Genomic DNA, 20,622 nt, shown 5'->3' with positions numbered 1-20,622 from the left:
GCTCACAGTCTTAATCCCCATTTTACAGATGAGGGAACTGAGGCCCAGAGAAGTGAAGTGACTTGCCCAAAGTCACACAGCTGACAACTGGTGGAGCCGGGGTTTGAACTCATGACCTCTGACTCCAAAGCCCGGGCTCTTCCCACTGAGCCACGCTGCTTCTCTTACTGTGTGCAGAGCACTCTACTAAGCGCTTGGGAAGTCCAAGCTGGCAACATCTAGAGACGGCCCCTACCCAACAGCGGGCTCACAGTCTAGAAGGGGTAGACAGAGAACAAAACCAAACATATTAACAAAATAAAATAAATAGAATATGTACAAGTAAAATAGAGTAATAAATATGTACACATTTTACATATGTACACAAAAACACAGCTTTTAGACTGTGAGCCCACTGTTGGGTAGGGACTGTCTCTGTATGTTGCCAACTTGTACTTCGCAAGCGCTTAGTACAGTGCTTTGCACACCATAAGTGCTCAATAAATACGATTGATTGATTGATATTAACAAAATAAAATAAATAGAATATATATGTACAAGTAAAACAGAGTAATAAATACGTACAAACATATATACATATATATGTTGCCAACTTGTACTTCCCAAGCGCTTAGTACAGTGCTCTGCACACAGTAAGCGCTCAATAAACACGATTGAATGAAAGGTACCTGAATGAATGTAGGGACCGTCTCTATATGTTCATTCATTCAATCGTATTTATTGAGCGCTTACTGTGTGCAGAGCACTGTACTAAGCGCTTGGGAAGTCCAAGTTGGCAACATCTAGAGACAGTCCCTACCCAATAGCGGGCTCACAGTCTAGAAGGGGGAGACAGACAACAAAACAAGACATACTACTAATAATAATAATGTTGGCATTTGTTAAGCGCTTACTATGTGCAAAGCACTGTTCTAAGCGCTTGGGGGGATACAAAGTGATCAGGTTGTCCCCCGTGGGGCTCACAGTCTTAATCCCCATAATAATAATAATAATAATGTTGGCATTTGTTAAGCGCTTACTATGCGCAAAGCACTGTTCTAAGCGCTTGGGGGGGATACGAAGTGATCAGGTTGTCCCCCGTGGGGCTCACAGTCTTAATCCCCATTTTACAGATGAGGGAACTGAGGCTCAGAGAAGTGAGGTGACTTTCCCAAGGTCACACAGCAGACAAAATAAAATAAATAGAATATATATGTACAAGTAAAACATCATCATCATCATCAATCGTATTTATTGAGCGCTATGTGCAGAGCACTGGACTAAGCGCTTGGGAAGTACAAGTTGGCAACATAGAGAGGCAGTCCCTACCCAACAGTGGGCTCACAGTCGAAAAGGGGGAGACAGAGAACAAAACCAAACATACGAACAAAATAAAATAGAAAACAGAGTAATAAATACGTATAAACATACATACATATATGTTGCCAACTTGAACTTCCCAAGCGCTTAGTACAGCGCTCTGCACACAGTAAGCGCTCAATGCGACTGACTGAATGAATGAATGAAAGGTGCCTGAGTGAATGAATGAATAAAAGGGGGAATCCATTCATTCAGTCGTGTTTATTGAGCGCTTACAGGGTGCTGAGCACTGGACTAAGCGCTAAGGATGGGGATTGTGACCCACCCAACTGGCTTGCCTCCACCCCGGCGCTCAGTCCAGTGCCTGGCCCCTATAGTAGACGCCTAAAGGCTATGAACTGGACGGTTACCTGACAGGAGGCCTGCCTCGCGCAGGTAGGCCGCCGCGCGCATGCGCCGTCCTCTCTCGCGCGCGCTCGAAGGGCAGGGGCGCGCGCGGGAAAATGACGTCATAAGGGCGGGGATGGGCTCGCTGCGGCGCTGAGGGATGACGTACGGCAGGGCGGGGGGGGGCGCGCATGCGCGCGGCGTGTCCCCCATGAGCTGGGGTTCGCTCGCCAAAGGGGCGGCAGGTGAGGCACGTGGTGACCCCGGGGGACCCTCGCGCGCGCGCGCGCGCGCTGGGACGGCGGCCGGCAGGGGACACGTGGCGTCCCGAGGTGTGAGGGGAGGTGCCGAGTGCGCGTGCGCGGGCCGTCTGAGGCCATTAGGCCTCATTCGATCCCTGCCCTTTTTTGACGCCTTCGTGGGCGCCCAGCACTGTGCTGAGCGCTTGGGAGAGGACTTTAGGTTTAATAATAATGATAATAATAATAATGACATTTATTAAGCCCTTATTTATTATTTATAAGTGCTGGGACTTATCTATGTAATAGATATGTAATATATGTGATAGATGTTACATATCTATTCTATTTATTTTATTTTGTTAGTATGTTTGGTTTTGTTCTCTGTCTCCCCATTTTATTATTATTATTGTAATTGGCATTTGTTAAGCGCTTACTATGTGCAAAGCACTGTTCTAAGCGCTGGGGAGGATACAGGGTGATCAGGTTGTCCCACGTGGGGCTCACAGTCTTCATCCCCATTTTACAGATGAGGTCACTGAGGCTCAGAGAAGTGAAGTGACTTGCCCAAGGTCACACAGCAGACATGTGGTGGAGCCGGCATTCAAACCCATGACCTCTGACTCCAAAGCCCGTGCTCTTTCCACTGAACCACGCTGCTTCTCTTTTAGACTGTGAGCCCACTGTTGGGTAGGGACTGTCTCTATATGTTGCCAATTTGTACTTCCCAAGCGCTTAGTCCAGTGCTCTGCACATCGTAAGCACTCAATAAATACGATTGATGATGATGATGATGGGAGGGTACAAGTTAATCAGGTTGTCCCACCGGGGGCTCACAGGCTTCATCCCCATTTGACAGCTGGCAATTGGCGGAGCCAGGATTTGAACCCATGACCTCTGACTCCAAAGCCCGGGCTCTTTGGAGTCCGGCTTAAATCCCCTTGGCTACTAAGCGCTTGGGAAGTCCAAGTTGGCAACGTATAGAGACGGTCATTTTCATCCATTCAATCGTATTTACTGAGCGCTTACTGTGTGCAGAGCACTGTACTAAGCGCTTGGGAAGTCCAAGTTGGCAACATATAGAGACGGTCATTTTCATTCATTCATTCAATCGTATTTACCGAGCGCTTACTGTGTGCAGAGCACTGTACTAAGCGCTTGGGGATTCCAAGTTGGCAACATATAGAGACAGTCCCTACCCAACAGTGGGCTCACAGTCTAGAAGGGGGGTTTCCCTTCCTGAAAACCTTAGCCAGAATTTCCAGCTTTTCCATAGACAAATCCCAGGACTTCAAAAATTTCACTTAATAATAATAATAATAATTATTATTATTATTATTATTATAACTCCAAAGCCCGGGCTCTTTCCACTGAGCCCCGCTGCTTCGCCTCCACTTCTCAGATTCAGTTCTCTGCTCAGGGAATAAAACTGTTCACGTGGTGGAAATAGAGAAAAAGAGAGAGAGAGAGAGAAAGGGAGATTAAGCTCGTCTGGTGATCAACACATTTTCCTTTTGTGCGACTACAACAAAAATGATTAGAGATGATAAAAAATGTCTTGTTATTTTCATAAACAGTAAGGGAATTGTGCGGGAGGGGGGCAAGAATGAGTTTCCACGTGCATTGATCGGTGTTGTGTCAATTTTCCGCTTTCTGACAGTATAATGGACAAAATATGTTAGGAATGAAGACAACGACAGTATAAATTAAGCAAAAAACCTTGTTTTCCTTAGAGTCCCGACGTGTGAATGGACTCATTTCCTGGTACTTTGTACGTTGTCCCCCTCATCCCCCCTCCATCCCCCCCATCTTACCTCCTTCCCTTCCCCACAGCACCTGTCTATATGGATATATGTCTGTACATATTTATTACTCTATTTATTTATTTATTTTGCTTGTACATATCTATTCTGTTTATTTTATTTTGTTAGTATGTTTGGTTTTGTTCTCTGTCTCCCCCTTTTAGACTGTGAGCCCACTGTTGGGTAGGGACCGTCTCTATATGGTGCCAACTTGGACTTCCCAAGCGCTTAGGACAGTGCTCTGCACACAGTAAGCGCTCAATAAATATGATTGATTGATACGAAATGCAGTGCGCAGGGCTTCTCCATGACAGGTCTGTGACCCCTTACGTGTCCATTTGTTCAAAAGACAAAAAGGCACACGAGAGCTGCCCACAAAACATAACCAATGCACATATAAGGGCTGTGTTTGCTATCTGGTAATTATGTATTTTTATCACTTTGCATGCCAATCAGCAGCCTATCCTCCTATTGATTTTAATAGGTTACTTACTATACTTCACCCTGGATAAATGCTGCCCTGGATGATGATAATAATAATAATAATGGCATTTGTTAAGCGCTTACTGTGTGCAGAGCACTGTACTAAGCGCTTGGGAAGTACAAGATGGCAACATATAGAGACAGCCCCTACCCAACAGTGGGCTCACAGTCTAAAAGGGGGAGACAGAGAACAAAACCAAACATACTAACAAAATAAAATAAATAGAACGGATATGTACAAGTAAAATAAATAAATAAATAGAGTAATAAATATGTACAGATATATATCCATATATGCAGGTATATATGTTCTAAGGTACACTGTTCTAAGCGCTGGGGCCTCCCCTCCCCATCCCCCCACCTTACCTCTTTCCCCTCCCCACCGTACCTGTATATATGTTTGTACATATTTATTACTCTATTCATCTATTTTACTTGCACATATTTATTCTATTTATTTTATTTTGTTAATATATCTTGTTTTGTTCTCTGTCTCCCCATTCTAGACTGTGAGCCCACTGTCGGGTAGGGACCGTCTCTAGATGTTGCCAACTTGGACTTCCCAAGCGCTTAGTACAGTGCTCTGCACACAGTAAGCGCTCAAAGTCACTTAACTTCTCTGAGCCTCAGTTACCTCATCTGTAAAATGGGGATTAAGACTGTGGGCCCCCCCGTGGGACAACTTGATCACCTTGTAATTGTCAGCTGTGTGACTTTGGGCAAGTCACTTCACTTCTCTGGGCCTCACTTACCTCATCTGTAAAATGGGGATGAAGACTGTGAGCCCCGCGTGGGACAACCTGATCACCTTGCAACCTCCCCAGCGCTTAGAACAGTGCTTTGCACAGAGTAAGCGCTTAATAAATGCCATCATTATTATTATTATTATTAATAAATGCGATTGAATGAATGAATGAGAGGTGATCAGGTTGCCCCATGGTGGGCTCACAGTCATAATCCCCATTTTACAGACGAGGTAACTGAGGCATTTTTTAAGCGCTTACTATGTGCCAAGCACTGTTCTAAGCGCTGGGGAGGTGACAAGGTGATCAGGTTGCCCCATGGCGGGCTCACAGTCTTCATCCCCATTTTACAGACGAGGTAACTGAGGCATTTGTTAAGCGCTTACTATGTGCCAAGCACTGTTCTAAGCGCTGGGGAGGTGACAAGGTGATCAGGTTGTCCCATGGCGGGCTCACAGTCTTAATCCCCATTTTACAGATGAGGGAACTGAGGCATTTATAAAGCGCTTACTATGTGCCATGTGGATTCGAACCCATGACCTCTGACTCCAAAGCCCGTGCTCTTTCCAATGAGCCACGCTGCTTCTCTAAATTACTTCCCAAGCGCTTAGTGCAGTGCTCTGCACACAGGAAGCGCTCAGTAAATACGACTGGATGAATGAACAAGTGGTTGAACCAGGATAATGATAATAATAACAATAATGGCATTTATTAAGCACTTACTCTGTGCAAAGCACCTCCAGAGGCCGGAGTTTGGCATTTGCCCCGGGCGGTCCTGCCAGTGGGGAGAAACCCATTTTCGGGGTGTGACGTGCAGCTGAGAGGAGCAGGAGGAGGAAAGTATTTATTGAGCGCCTTCCGGGACCAGCCAACTCAGCCCGTGCACTTTGCTCTTCTAACGCGCACCTGTATATATGTATATATGTTTGTACATATTTATTACTCTATTTATTTATTTATTTTACTTGTACATACCTATTCTATTTATTTTATTTTGTTAGCATGTTTGGTTTTGTTCTCTGTCTCCCCCTTTTAGACTGTGAGCCCACTGTTGGGTAGGGACTGTCTCTATGTGTTGCCAATTTGTATTTCCCAAGCGCTTAGTACAGTGCTCTGCACATAGTAAGCGCTCAATAAATACGATTGATGATGATGATCCGACCGACAACGATTCTCCGGCGCCTTCAAGGCCTTACTGATGGCCCACCTCCTCCGAGAGGCCTTCCCTGACTAAGCCCCCCTTTCCTCTTTTCCCACTCCCTTTATTCCTCCCCCGTCCCAGCGCCACACCACTGAAGTCCATATCTGTAATTTACTGATTTATATTAATGTCCGTCTCCCCCACTAGACTGTAAACTTGTGGTGGGCAGGGAGCGCGTCTGTGATATTATTACATTGTACTCTCCCAGGCGCTTAGTGCAGTGGTCTGCATAAAGTAACGCTCAATACATACAATTAACTGACTGGGAAGGAATCCCCCTCTCCATCCCCCCCATCTTACCTCCTTCCCTTCCCCACAGCACCTGTATATATGGATATATGTTTGTACAGATTTATTACTCTATTTATTTATTTTACTTGTACCTATCTATTCTATTTATTTTATTTTGTTAGTACGTTTGGTTTTGTTCTCTGTCTCCCCCTTTTAGACTGTGAGCCCTCTGTTGGGTAGGGACTGTCTCTATATGTTCCCAACTTGTACTTCCCAAGCACTTAGTACAGTGCTCTGCACACAGTAAGCGCTCAATAAATACGATTGATGATGATGATGATAATGAAGGAATCCCCAGTGAGAATTAGACACGGTGTCCGGTCCCCGAGGGGCTCACAATCTAGGAATACAGGGCTGGGGATGGACACAGGAGGACGAAATAACATCAAAAACACAAAATGAACATAAAAGACGAGCATAAGGATCAATTGGTCGTATTTATTTATTTTTAATGGCATTTATTAAGCACTTACTATGTGCAAAGCACCGTTCTAAGCGCTGGGGAGGTTACAAGGTGATCAGGTTGTCCCACAGGGGGCTCCCAGTCTTCATCCCCATTTTACAGATGAGGTAACTGAGGCCCAGAGATGTGAAGTGACTTGCCCAAAGTCACCCAGCTGACAATTGGTGGAGCCGGGATTTGAACCCATGACCTCTGACTCCAAAGCCCGGGCTCTTTCCACTGAGCCATGCTGCTTCTCTTTATTGAGCGCTTACCGTGTGCAGAGCACTGTACTGAGCATATGGGAGAGGACAACATAACAGAGTTGGTGGACGTGTTCCCTGCCCATAACAGCGTGGCTCAGTGGAAAGAGCCCGGGCTTTGGAGTCAGAGGTCATGGGTTCAAATCCCGGCTCCGCCACTTGTCAGCTGTGTGACTTTGGGCAAGTCACTTCACTTCTCTGGGCCTCAGTTCCCTCATCTGGAAAATGGGGATTAAGACAGTGAGCCCCCCGTGGGACAACCTGATCACCTTGTATCTACCCCTGCGCTTAGAACAGTGATTTGCACATAGTAAGCGCGTAACAAATACCATTATTAGACGTGTTCCCGCTCAGTGGAAAGAGCCCAGGCTTTGGAGTCAGAGGTCATGGGTTCAAGTCCCGGCTCCACCACTTGTCAGCTGGGTGACTTTGGGCACGTCACTTCACTTCTCTGGGCCTCAGTTCCCTCATCTGTCAAATGGGGATTAAGACAGTGAGCCCCCCGTGGGACAACCTGATCACCTTGTATCTACCCCAGTGCTTAGAACAGGGATTTGCACATAGTAAGCGCGTAACAAATAACGTTATTATTATTATGCGTAACAAATACCATCGTTATTATTATTATTTTTATAACCAGCTTGGAGTCTAGAGGATAAAAATAAAGTCAAAGCCCCGGAGGTGGGTACTCGGACGATTTGAGATGGGGAGGGGGGTCCCAGAGGGGCGGGGAAGGGCCCACGAACCCCTCCCGGTGCCCGGCTTATCTGAGCCAACTGTCAGTTGGTCCTCCCTGATCTGTAGGAGACTCCTCCCTCCCTCCTTCTCTCTCTCTCTGCCCTCGTCCATCTGTCCCTCGGTCCCTCCTCGCCCCGTCCCTCTGTGCCCCAGCTCCCGCTGACGTGGGAGGGGGCGGCGGGTGGGATTAGATTATTGGGATTAGAAAAGCGGGGCACCGCTTTTATAAAAGCCGCCACCTCCTCCCAGAGCCTCCCGTCCTCCGGCCCGGCCTGGGCACCCGTGCCCCCAGACCTCAGCCGGACGGGACGAGGGTCCAGGTGAGAGGAGGGCAGGTGTTTTTGGGGGTCGGGGGAAGGGGAGGGCATCACGGGTCAGTCCCACTCTGGTGGGAGGTGGGTCAGTGTGGGCACAGATGGGGTCGACTGCTCGGTGGTTGAACGACCTCCGGAATTATCTTGGGGCGAAAAGCCAGGCTGCCGGCCCCCACGGGCCTGCTCTTTTAGGCCCACTGGGCCCCCCAGTATCCCCAGGATGGGGAGTCCCCAGAGTTGGGGGCCCTCTCTGCCCTCACCTCCGGCCCCCCGCTCTCCGGCCCCTACAGCCATGGCAGCCAGGCCTCGACCCGTGGTCCTGAGCGGCCCCTCGGGCGCGGGGAAGAGCACGCTGCTCCAGAAGCTCTTCCAAGAATACGGCAACATCTTCGGCTTCAGCGTCTCCCGTGAGTCTACGAGGGGTCCCTGGGGTGGGCAGGGTGGGTGGGGTGGGCGGCCCCGGGCTTTGGGACGGTGCCCGCCGCCTGCCACCGTCTCCGGGGGCGATGGGCCGGAGTGGCGGCTTCCCTCTCTCCCGCTCCGGGGTGGCTACCTTCATCCTCGCCCCAATTCCCGGAGCCACAGGCCTGTGCGTAGCCCTCGGGGGTCCGGCCTCGGAGACCCACGGACCCCTCTCGTTGCAGACACCACGAGGAGCCCCAGGCCCGGGGAGGAGAACGGCAAAGGTCAGTGGACCAGGGGTGGGGGATGATAGTAATAATAATTATGGCACTTTTTAAGCGCTTTCTATGTGCTAAGCACTGCTTTAAATGCTGAGGTAGTTACAAGCTAATCAGGTTGGACACAGTCCCTGTCCCACACGGGATTCAGTCAATTGTATTTATTGAGCTCAGGTTGGACACAGTCCCTGTCCCACATGGGATTCAGTCAATTGTATTTGTTGAGCGCTTACTGTGTGCAGAGCACTGTACTAAGCGCTTGGAAAGTACAATTCGGCAACAAAGAGAGACAATCCCTGCCACAGCGGGTTCACAGTCTTCAAGGGGGGGAGACGGACATCGAAACAAACAGGCATCAATAGCATCAGTGTAAATAAGTAGAATTAGTGATATATGTACACATCAGAAGAAGCAGCGTGGCTCAGTGGAAAGAGCCCGGGCTTTGGAGTCAGAGGTCGTGGGTTCAAATCCCGGCTCTTCCAACTGTCAGCTGTGTGACTTTGGGCAAGTCACCTAACTTCCCTCTGCCTCAGTTACCTCATCTGTAAAGTGTGGATTAAAACTGTGAGCCCCACACGGGACAACCTGGTGACTTTATAACCTCCCCAGCACTTAGAACAGTGCTTTGCACATAGTAAGCGCTTAACAAATACCATTATTATTATTATTATTATTATTATTATTATTATTATTATTATTAAGTAAACTGGCATTAATATAAATAAATAGAATTATAGTTCTGTACATATATACACAAGTGCTGTGGGGTGGGGAGGGACCGTCTCTATATGTTGCCAAATTGTACTTCCCAAGAGCTTAGTACAGTGCTCTGCACACAGTAAGTGCTCAATAAATACGATTGATTGATTGATTGATTGAGTAGAGCAAAAGTGAGTCAGGGCGATTGAGGGGAGGGGGATCTGAGGAAAAGGGGGGCTTAATCTGGGAAGGCATCCTGGGGGAGGCAAGCCTTCGGTAGGGCTTTGCAAGTCAGGGTTCCCACTCTTCATCCCCATTTTACAGACGAGGTAGCTGAGGCCCAGAGAATTGAAGTGACTTGCCCAGGGTCCCACAGCAGACGGGTGGCGGAGCCGGGATTAGAACCCAGGTCCTCCTGGCTCCCAGGACTGGGCTCTACCCACCAAGCCACCCTGCTTCTCGGCCGGGGATGATATGAGGCGGGAGAGTTGAGGGCGAGGCCCAGGAAAGAAGGGAGCTTGGGAGAGGGGAGGGATAGAGAGGGGTGGGGCAGGGGGATTGGATGGTCAGTGCTGGATCTCTGAGAGACAGTCAGGGATGGATTCCCGCTTGGTGCCCGGGTTGTGGGTTCGGGATGCCGGAGGCGGCGTGGGGAGACGTGCGCGACCGACGTCTCTGGCAGACCACGGGGGCCGGGGGCGCGGGAGGGAGTCAGGGAGCCAGCAGCGAGGCGTCCGGCGGCGCTGACCCGGCCCCGGGGCCCTTGGCAGATTACCACTTCGTGAGCCGCGTAGAGATGCAGCGAGACATCGAGGCGAACAAGTTCATCGAGCACGCAGAGTTCTCCGGGAACCTGTACGGCACGAGGTACAGCACGAGCGGGGAGCCGACGGCTTGGGAGCGACCCTCGGGAGACGGGGCCCGCTGGCCCCAGAGCAGCGTCCGGGGGGGGACCCTTGGGGCCCAGCCCTGGTCCTCGTGACCCAGCAGGGACCGTCCAACCCCTCCGACTCTCCCCTGTCTAACTTTGACTCACCCCAGTGACCCAGCACTGACCATCCTACACCCCCGGTTCTCCCCTCTCCATCCCTGACTGTCCCCCAGAGATCCAGCACTGACCTTCCAATCCCCCTGCCCCTCCCCTCTCTATCCCTGACTGGCCCCCAGAGATCCAGCACTGACCAGCACTGATCCTTCAATCCCCCTGCCCCTCCCCTCTCCATCCCTTACTGTCCCCTAGAGATCCAGCACTGACCCTCCAATCCCCCTGCCCCTCCCCTCTCCATCCCTGACTGTCCCCTAGAGATCCAGCACTGACCCTCCAATCCCCCTGCCCCTCCCCTTTCTATCCCTGACTGTCCCAGAGATCCAGCACTGACCCTCCAATCCCCCTGCCCCTCCCCTCTCCATCCCTGACTGTCCCCTAGAGATCCAGCACTGACCCGCCAATCCCCCTGCCTCTCCCTTCTCCATCCCTGACTGGTCCCCAGAGATCCAGCACTGACCCTCCAATCCCCCTCCCTCTCCCCTCTCCATCCCTGACTGTCCCCCAGAGATCCAGCACTGACCCTCCAATCCCCCCATCTCCCCTCTCCATCCCTGACTGTCCCCCAGAGACCCAGCACTGACCCTCCAATCCCCCCATCTCCCCTCTCCATCCCTGACTGTCCCCCAGAGATCCAGCACTGACCCTCCAATCCCCCTCCCTCTCCCCTCTCCATCCCTGACTGTCCCAGAGATCCAGCACTGACCCTCCAATCCCCCTCCCTCTCCATCCCTGACAGTCCCAGAGATCCAGCACTGACCCTCCAATCCCCCTGCATCTCCCCTCTCCATCCCTGACTGTCCCCCAGAGATCCAGCACTGACCCTCCAATCCCCCTCCCTCTCCATCCCTGACGACTGTCCCCCAGAGATCCAGCACTGCCCCTCCAATCCCCCTGACTGTCCCCCAGTGACCCAGCACGGACCCTCCAACCCCCCTGACACTGTCTCCTCTCCATCCACGACTCTCCCTCTTTTCTGAAAAGTGATACTTGTGTATAGCGAAGCCAGCGCAGAGCGGGGCGGGGGAGGCGGAGGCTGAGGCTGGCACTGATGTCGCCCACCCCTGGAGCTGTGGGTCACCCCTCCCTCCGCTTTTGCACCTTCCTGTATTTCCATGTAGCCATGGCAACCGAGCTAACGGGTGGGTGCTCATTGAGTCCCCCGGGGGCTGAGGGAGAACAGAGGGGCTGGGGTGGGGGGGAGGGCTGTCTTATTTCCAGGGTGGCCCCAGCTGGGGTGGCACAGACAGGTCACCACCTGTCTATTTCCACCGGGGCCCCACACCTGGCGTGTCCGGTCACGCCTGCCCACCCACGGCCTCCAAAGACCCGGCTCCGGCCTGCAGGTGAAGTTCGGCCACCCCGTCGATGGGGTTGAGGCCCGCTGGGGCCTGGAGTGGGGGCGGCTTAGCCCCCTTCTCCCTCCCTTGGCCCGCTGGGCCAGGGGAGTGCCTCAGTTTACCCCATCACCCTGGAACTGTTGGAGCAGTGGGCTTTCCGCAGCTGCCTGGCCCTCCGTCCAGGGCCGGTTACCGATGTCCTGCGACCCACTTCGGTCATTTTCTCCCTGGGGCCTGGCCGTTGCTGAGCACTGTGGGATGTGATGAATGGCATCGGGGGACAGGGGGAGGACAGGGCCGGGGGATGCCGGGACTTGTGTTCCCGGCAACCACGGGGTCGGGATCCGGCTTCAGGTTTGACCCAGAGGGGCCGAGCCCGCGGACGGATGGGGGGTTCTTGGGGCAGGCGGGACCCCCGAGGTCCCGCCCGCGGCGTGCCACCTGCCCGGCCCCCGTCCATCTCCCCCCCTTCCCTCCCCGCCACCAGCAAAGCAGCCGTGCAGGCGGTGCAGGCCGCCAACCGCATCTGCGTCCTGGACGTCGACCTGCAGGGCGTGCGCAGCATTAAGAAGACCGACCTGCAGCCCATCTACATCTCCATCCAGGCCCCCTCCCTGGACGTCCTGGTGGGTCTCCTCCCCCAGGTCCTGGGTCTTTGGGCGAGCGGGGGTGGTGGATAATAATAGTAATAATAATAATGACATTGATTAAGCGCTTACTCTGTGCAAAGCACCGTTCTAAGCACTGGGGAGGTTACAGGGTGATCAGGTTGTCCCACGGGGGGCTCACAGTCTTAATCCCCATTTTCCAGATGAGGGAACTGAGGCCCAGAGAAGTGAAGTGACTTGCCCAGAGTCACCCAGCTGACAGTTGGCGGAGCTGGGATTTGAACCCGTGACCTCTGACCCCAAAGCCCGGGCTCTTTCCACTGAGCCACGCTGCTTAGTAATAATGACATTTATTAAGCGCTTACTCTGTGCAAAGCACTGTTCTAAGCGCCGGGGAAGTTACCAGGTGATCAGGTTGTCCCACGGGGGGCTCACGGTCTTCATCCCCATTTTACAGATGAGGGAACTGAGGCCCAGAGAAGTGAAGTGACTTGTCCAAAGTCCCAAAGCTGACAGGTGGCGGAGCCGGGATTTGAACCCATGACCTCTGACCCCAAAGCCCGGGCTCTTTCCACCGAGCCACGCGGCTTCTCGTGGATGGGACCTGGCTTTGAGTCCCCGGGCTCGGGCAGGTGTGTTGGGGACAACCTGCCCCCGACACACGCTCCAAGCACAAGGGTCCGACGTTTTGAGGGGGGCAGTTAAACTCCCAACTGCCCCTAGAGCATTGTTGCCCCTTGCTGGCGGGCCTCATGCCCCTCTAGACTGCAGACTCCCGGGCAGCCAATCAATCGTGTTGATTGAGTGCTTACTGTGTGCAGAGCACTGTACTAAGCGCTTGGGAGAGTCCGATACGACCGAGTCGGTAGACTTAGTCCCTGCCCACATTGAGCGAAGGAATGTGTCCTGCCACCTCTCGTATTGGACTCTCCCGGGTGCCCAGGGCGGAGCTCCGCACTAGTAAGCGCTCAATAAATACCATCGATTGATGGATACCCCCTCCCTCCCCGGCTCCCGCTGCCGTAGGAAAAGCGGCTGAGAGCCAGGAAGACGGAAACGGAGGAGAGCTTACAGAGGAGGCTTGCCGCCGCTCGGGCCGACATGGAGAGCAGTGAGTGTCCGGCTTTGAGCACCGCGCCCCTGGGTTCCCCCTCTTCCCCCCACCTCGCCCCCAAATGAAGGTTTTCTCAGGCAAGCGTGCCCAATAATAATAATAATAATGGCATTAATTAAGCGCTTACTATGTGCAAAGCACTGTTCTAAACGCTGGGGAAGATTACAGGGTGATGAGGTTGTCCCACGGGGGGCTCACAGTCTTCACCCCCATTTTACAGATGAGGTAACTGAGGCTCAGAGAAGTTAAATGACTTGCCCAAGGTCACACAGCAGACGTGTGGCGGAGCCGGGATTCGAACCCATGACCTCTGACTCCAAAGCCCGAGCTCTTTCCACTGAGCCACGCTACGCTGCTTCTGATTATAATAATAATAATGATGATGATGATATCTAAGCACTTTTACTGTACGCCATGCAGTGTACCTGGGTGGAGACAAGCAAATGGAGTCGGACACAGTCCCTGTCCCATGAGGGGCTCACAGTCGCCACCCCCGTTTTCCGGATGAGGGAACTAAGGCCCAGAGAAGTGAAGCGCCTTGCCCGAGGTCCCACAGCAGACAAGGGGCGGAGGCGGAATTGGAACCCATGACCTTCCCACTCCCAGGCCCGGGCGCTTGCCACTAGGCCACGCTGCTTCTCATGACTCTCTGTACACAGTAACTTTCTGCACACAGTAAGCGCTCAATAAAGCGCTCAAAGCCCTGCTGAGAGCTCACCTCCTCCAGGAGGCCTTCCCAGACTGAGCCCCTTCCTTCCTCTCCCCCTCGTCCCCCTCTCCATCCCCCCATCTTACCTCCTTCCCTTCCCCACGGCACCTGTATAGATGGATATATGGTTGTACATATTTATTACTCTATTTATTTATTTATTTATTTTACTTGTACATATCTATCCTATTTATTTTATTTTGTTGGTATGTTTGGTTCTGTTCTCTGTCTCCCCCTTTTAGACTGTGAGCCCACTGTTGGGTAGGGACTGTCTCTCTGTGTTGCCAATTTGTACTTCCCAAGCGCTTAGTCCAGTGCTCTGCACATAGTAAGCGCTCAATAAATACGATTGATGATGATGATGATGATAAATATGATTGAGGATGACTCTCCCTCTTCCCCTCCCGCCCACCCGCGGGTCTCCAGGCAAGGAGCCCCATCTCTTCGACCTGGTAATCGTCAACGAGGACGTGGAGGAAGCTTATTGTTCCCTGAGAGGGGTCCTGGCTGAGGTGAGGGGCTGACCCTTTCCCCCTCCCACCCCGTCCTCACCTCCCGCGCCTCTCCCAATCCCTCCCCACACCCCCAACGCTCCCCCTTCCCATCCGGCCTTCGCTGGGGCTGGCCAAATGCCAACCAGGGCCCAGGGGCTGGCGCCGGGCCTTCTCCTCCCCCTGTTCCCCCGTGTGGGCCGCGGAGAGGGGAACAAGGGTCGGGCAGCGCCCCGTTCCCCTCCCGGGGCCCGTGCCGGGGCGGTGACGGTGCCACCTCTCCCCACAGGAGATCCAGAAGGCCCAGCGCGCCGCCTCCTGAGCGGCCACCCCGGCGTCCGGCTTCCCAGCCCCTCGCTCCAAGAGTCACATTCCCCCGAATCGTGCCCACTGCCTCCTTGGAGTAGCCCAAGGCCCCTCGGGAGCTCGGTGGAGCGCGGCTTGGGGCCCCCCGGCCACCCGCGCCCACAGACTTGACCGCTCCTGGTGTGGGGCTCGCCCGGCTGGCGTGGGGGGGGCCCGGATGGGCCAGCGCGGCCCGAGGCCCCGTGATGGCCGCCTGGGCCCGGGCACGAACGGGTTAGGACAAGCTACCGCAGTCACGGTCCTCGCTCCCAGGTCCCCCCGGTCCGGCCCCTCTCAGCCGCCCGGGGGAAGGGCCGGACTGTTCCCGATGGCCATCGGGGTGGTGTCCGGAGCAGAGCCGGTCACTGTAATAAAGAACCCACCGGTTGCGGCGAAACGGGCACCTCTCATCTGTTTTGGAATCGCACGTGGCAGGGCCCGGGCCAGTGCCGCCCGCTCTGCCCACTCTGTCCGCCCCCCACCACACGCCCACCCTGGCCAGGGGAGCGGGCCCCGCTGACCCTCGCACTGAGCCGGGCACAACGGCTCGTGACCGCGCTGGCCAGCCGAAGCCTTGGGCCACCCCTCTCTGGTGGTCCTGTGTTGCCAATTTGTACTTCCCAAGCGCTCAGTACAGTGCTCTGCACATAGTAAGCGCTCAATAAATACGATTGATGATGATGATGATGGTCACCCGGCTCCGGCTGGATGCCCCGCCCTCCCTAGCCTAAGAGGGATGGGGGGACCGGGGTGGGCGTGGGCGGCCGAAGGGTCTTGGAGCGGGAGCAGGGACCAGGGCTACAGTCTAGGGCCCCTCTAATAATAATAATTATAATAATAATTATCATATATAATTATTATATATAATTATTATATATAATAATTATTGTTACATATAATTATTATATATAATTATTGTATGTATAATTATTATGTATAATTATTATTGTATATATAATTATTATATATATAATAATTGGAGAAGCAGTGTGGCTCAGTGGAAAAAGCACGGTATTATTATTATAATTTTTGTATATATGATTATTATATATAATTATTATTGTATACATAATTCTTATATATATATATATAATAATTGGAGAAGCAGTGTGGCTCGGTGGAAAAAGCCCGGGCTTTGGAGTCAGAGGTCATGGGTTCAAATCCTGGCTCCACCACTTGTCAACTGTGTGACTTTGGGCAAGTCACTTCACTCCTCTGGGCCTCAGTTCCCTCATCTGAAAAATGGGGATGAAGACTGTGAGCCCCCCGTGGGACAACCTGATCACCTTGTAAATTCCCCAGCGCTTAGAACAGTGCTCTGCACATAGTAAGCACTTAATAAATGTTAAAAAAAAATAATAATGACAGCATTTATTAAGCACTTACTATGTGCAAAGCACTGTTCTAAGCGCTGGGGAGGTTACAAGGTGATCAGGTTGTCCCACGGGGGGCTCACAGTCAATCCCCATTTTCCAGATGAGGGAACTGAGGCCCAGAGAAGTGAGGTGACTTGTCCAAAGTCACACAGCTGACAATTGGTGGAGTCGGGATTTGAACCCATGACCTCCAACCTCAAAGCCCGGGCTCTTTCCACTGAGACACACTGCTTCGAAAGGGGGAAGTAATCAGGTTGTCATCATCATCATCATCATCAATCGTATTTATTGAGCACTTACTGTGCGCAGAGCACTGTACTAAGCGCTTGGGAAGTACAAGTTGGCAACATATAGAGACAGTCCCTACCCAACAGTGGGCTCACAGTCTAAACACGGTCTTAATCCCCATTTTACAGATGAGGGAACTGAGGCACAGAGAAACGAAGCGACCTGCCCAGGGTCACACAGCAGAGAAGTGGCGGAGTGGGGATTAGAACCCGTGACCTTCAGACCCCCAGGCCGGGGCTCTTTCCACTGAGCCAGGCTGCTTCTCTAGACTGGAATCTCCTCGTGGGCAGGGAATGCTTCTGTTCATTGTTATATTGTCCTCTCCCAAGCGCTTAGTACAGTGTGAAGCAGCGTGGCTCAGTGGAAAGAGCTTGGGAATCAGAGGTCGTGGGTTCTAATCCCGGCTCCGCCACTTGTCTGCTGGGTGACCTTGGGCAAGTCACTTCACTTCTCTGGGCCTCAGTTCCCTGGAAAATGGGGATGAAGACTGTGAGCCTCGTGTGGGACAACCTTTCATTCATTCAATTGCATTTATTGAGCGCTTACTGTGCGTGGGGCACTGTACTAAGCGCTTGGAAAGTACAGATCGGCAACATATAGAGATGGTCCCTACCCAACAATGGGTTCACAGTCTAGAAGGGGGAGACAGACGACGAAACAACATAAGTAGACGGGTGCCAATACCATCAGAATAGATAAGTAGAATTATAACTCTATACACATCATTAATAAAATACAGTAATAAATATGTACAAATAGATACAAGTGCTATGGGGATGGGAAGGGGGTAATAATAATAATAATAATGGTATTTGTTCAGCGCTTACTATGTGCAAAGCACTGTTCTAAGTGATGGGAAGGATACAATAATAATAATAATGGTATTTGTTCAGCGCTTACTATGTGCAAAGCACTGTTCTAAGTGATGGGAAGGATACAATAATAATAATGATGATGGTATTTGTTCAGCGCTTACTATGTGCAAAGCACTGTTCTAAGTGATGGGAAGGATACAATAATAATAATAATAATAATGGCATTAAGTGCTTACTATGTGCAAAGCACTGTTCTAAGTGATGGGAAGGATACAATAATAATAATAATGATGGTATTTGTTCAGCACTTACTATGTGCAAAGCACTGTTCTAAGTGATGGGAAGGATACAATAATAATAATGATGGTATTTGTTCAGCGCTTACTATGTGCAAAGCACTGTTCTAAGTGATGGGAAGGATACAATAATAATAATAATGGCATTTATTAAGCGCTTACTATGTGCAAAGCACTGTTCTAAGTGATGGGAAGGATACAATAATAATAATAATGGCATTTATTAAGCGCTTACTATGTGCAAAGCACTATTCTAAGTGATGGGAAGGATACAATAATAATAATAATGGCATTTATTAAGCGCTTACTATGTGCAAAGCACTGTTCTAAGTGATGGGAAGGATACAATAATAATAATAATGATGGTATTTGTTCAGCGCTTACTATGTGCAAAGCACTGTTCTAAGTGATGGGAAGGATATAATAATAATAATAATAATAATGGCATTCATTAAGCGCTTACTATGTGCAAAGCACTGTTCTAAGCGCTGGGGAGGATACAAGGTGATCAGGTTGTCCCACATGGGCTTCACAGTCTTAATCCCCATTTTCCAGATGAGGGAACTGAGGCCCAGAGAAGTGAAGTGACCTGCCCAAAGTCACCCAGCTGACAAGTGGCGGAGCGGGGATTTGAACCCAGGACCTTTGACTCCCAAGCCCGGGCTCTCTCCATTGAGCCACACTGTGCTTAGAACAGTGCTTGGCACACAGCGCTAAACAAATACCAAAATTATTATTATTATGATTACAGCGGTCTGCACACATTAAGCGTTCGATAAAGACGGTTTAATGAATAAATGGAAAGGGCTGTAGGCGCCCCCTGCTAGTGGGGTAAGGGAGGGGGGTGTGTGTGTGTATACTTCCCAAGCGCTTAGTACAGAGCTCTGCACACAGTAAGCGCTCAATAAATACGATTGAATGACTGAATGGCTAATAAATACTCTAGCTAGCTACTCTACCAAGCTAGCTCTCTTCCTCCCTTCAAAGCCCTACTGAGAGCTCACCTCCTCCAGGAGGCCTTCCCACACTGAGCCCCCTTTTTCCTTTCCTATATGTTGCCAACTTGTACTTCCCAAGCGCTTAGTACAGTGCTCCGCACACAGTAAGCGCTCAATAAATACGATTGATTAATTGATTGTTTCCTTTCCCCCTCCTCATCCCCCCACCTTACCTCCTTCCCCTCCCCACAGCCCCTGTATATATGTTTGTACAGATTTATTACCCTATTTATTTTACTTGTACATATTTACTATTCTATTTATTTTATTTTGTTAATATGGTTTGTTTTGTTGTCTGTCTCCCCCTTCTACACTGTGAGCCCGCTGGTGGGTAGGGACCGTCTCTATATATTGCCAACTTGTCCTTCCCAAGCGCTTAGGGACTGTCTCTATATGTTGCCAACGTGTGCTTCCCAAGCGCTTAGTACAGTGCTCTGCACACAGTAAGCGTTCAATAAATACGATTGATTGATTGATTGATTAGTCCAGTGCTCTGCACACAGTAAGCACTCAATAAATCCCCTCGTCCCCCTCTCCATCCCCCCATCTAACCTCCTTCCCGTCCCCACAGCACCTGTATATATGTATATATGTTTGTACACGTTTATTACTCTTTATTTATTTATTTATTTTACTTGTACCTATCTATTCTATTTATTTTATTTTGTTAGTATGTTTGGTTTTGTTCTCTGTCTCCGCCTTTTAGACTGTGAGCCCACTGGTGGGTAGGGACTGTCTCTATATGTTGCCAACTTGTCCTTCCCCAGCGCTTAGTACAGTGCTCTGCACACAGTAAGCGCTCAATAAATACGATTGATGATGATGATGATGAAATACGTTTGAATGAATGAATGAAATACGATTGAATGAATGAATGAATGAAGGGGGGGCTGTGCAGCCGTTTGGCCCGGGCTGCAGCCCCATGATTGGCCACCAGGGGGAGCCATGGCCCCAGCTCATTCATTCATTCATTCATTCATTCATTCATTCAATCGTATTTATTGAGCGCTTACTGTGTGCAGAGCACTGGACTAAGCGCTTGGGAAGTCCAAGTTGGCAACACATAGCAACGGTCCCTACCCAGCAGCGGGCTCACAGTCTAGAAGGGGGAGACAGACAACAAAACAAAACATATTAACAAAATTAAATAAATAGAATAGTATCATCATCAATCGTACTTATTGAGCGCTTACTATGTGCAGAGCACTGTACTAAGCGCTTGGGAAGTACAAATTGGCAACATATAGAGACAGTCCCTACCCAACAGTGGGCTCACAGTCTAAAAGACTAATAGTAAATATGTACAAGTAAAATAGAGTAATAAATCTGTACAAACATATATATGGGTGAGCCAGTCCAGCCTACTTATTGAGCGCTTCCTGTGTGCTGAGCTCTGTGCTAAGTGGTTGGGAGGGGACAATTCGTTCTGATTTTGACACCCGTCTCCATGTCCTGTTTTGTTGTCTGTCTCCCCCTCCTAGACCCTGAGCCCGTTGTTGGGTAGGGACCGTCTCTAGACGTTGCCAACTTGTCTTTCCCAAGCGCTTAGTACACTGCCCTGCACACAGTAAGCGCTCAAGTGGCCCCCTGGTGTAATGGTTAGCATTCTGGACTCT

At 50.9% G+C, this 20,622-nt stretch overlaps 1 protein-coding gene across 2 annotated transcripts; it reads left to right on the top strand.

Annotated features, from left to right (window-relative positions):
• The first annotated feature begins 1,884 nt into the window (after positions 1 to 1,884).
• On the top strand, positions 1,885 to 15,630 carry GUK1 (guanylate kinase 1). Of its 2 annotated transcripts, none has more exons than XM_038755800.1 (8): positions 1,885 to 1,931; positions 8,493 to 8,609; positions 8,847 to 8,888; positions 10,352 to 10,448; positions 12,454 to 12,592; positions 13,601 to 13,685; positions 14,824 to 14,909; positions 15,178 to 15,630. In XM_038755800.1, the coding sequence occupies exons 1-8, from the start codon at positions 1,898 to 1,900 to the stop codon at positions 15,208 to 15,210; spliced, it is 633 nt and encodes a 210-aa protein (XP_038611728.1). In that variant the 5' UTR covers positions 1,885 to 1,897; the 3' UTR covers positions 15,211 to 15,630. The 2 variants fall into 2 exon arrangements, with proteins under 2 accessions (XP_038611728.1, XP_038611729.1); XM_038755801.1 differs by lacking the exon at positions 1,885 to 1,931 and adding an exon at positions 8,201 to 8,208.
• The last annotated feature ends 4,992 nt before the right edge of the window (positions 15,631 to 20,622 follow it).

This window comes from Tachyglossus aculeatus, chromosome 13 (genome assembly GCF_015852505.1).
Source record: "Tachyglossus aculeatus isolate mTacAcu1 chromosome 13, mTacAcu1.pri, whole genome shotgun sequence".
NCBI lineage: Eukaryota > Metazoa > Chordata > Mammalia > Monotremata > Tachyglossidae > Tachyglossus > Tachyglossus aculeatus.
This window is presented reverse-complemented; position numbering and strand designations above follow the sequence as displayed.

Coding starts and splice junctions, on each gene's coding strand:
- GUK1 (XM_038755800.1), top strand. CDS start 1,898: ATGAGCTGGGGTTCGCTCGCCAAAGGGGCGGCAG. Junction 1,932..8,492: donor GCTCGCCAAAGGGGCGGCAG/GTGAGGCACGTG, acceptor CGGCCCCTACAG/CCATGGCAGCCAGGCCTCGA. Junction 14,910..15,177: donor TGAGAGGGGTCCTGGCTGAG/GTGAGGGGCTGA, acceptor CTCTCCCCACAG/GAGATCCAGAAGGCCCAGCG.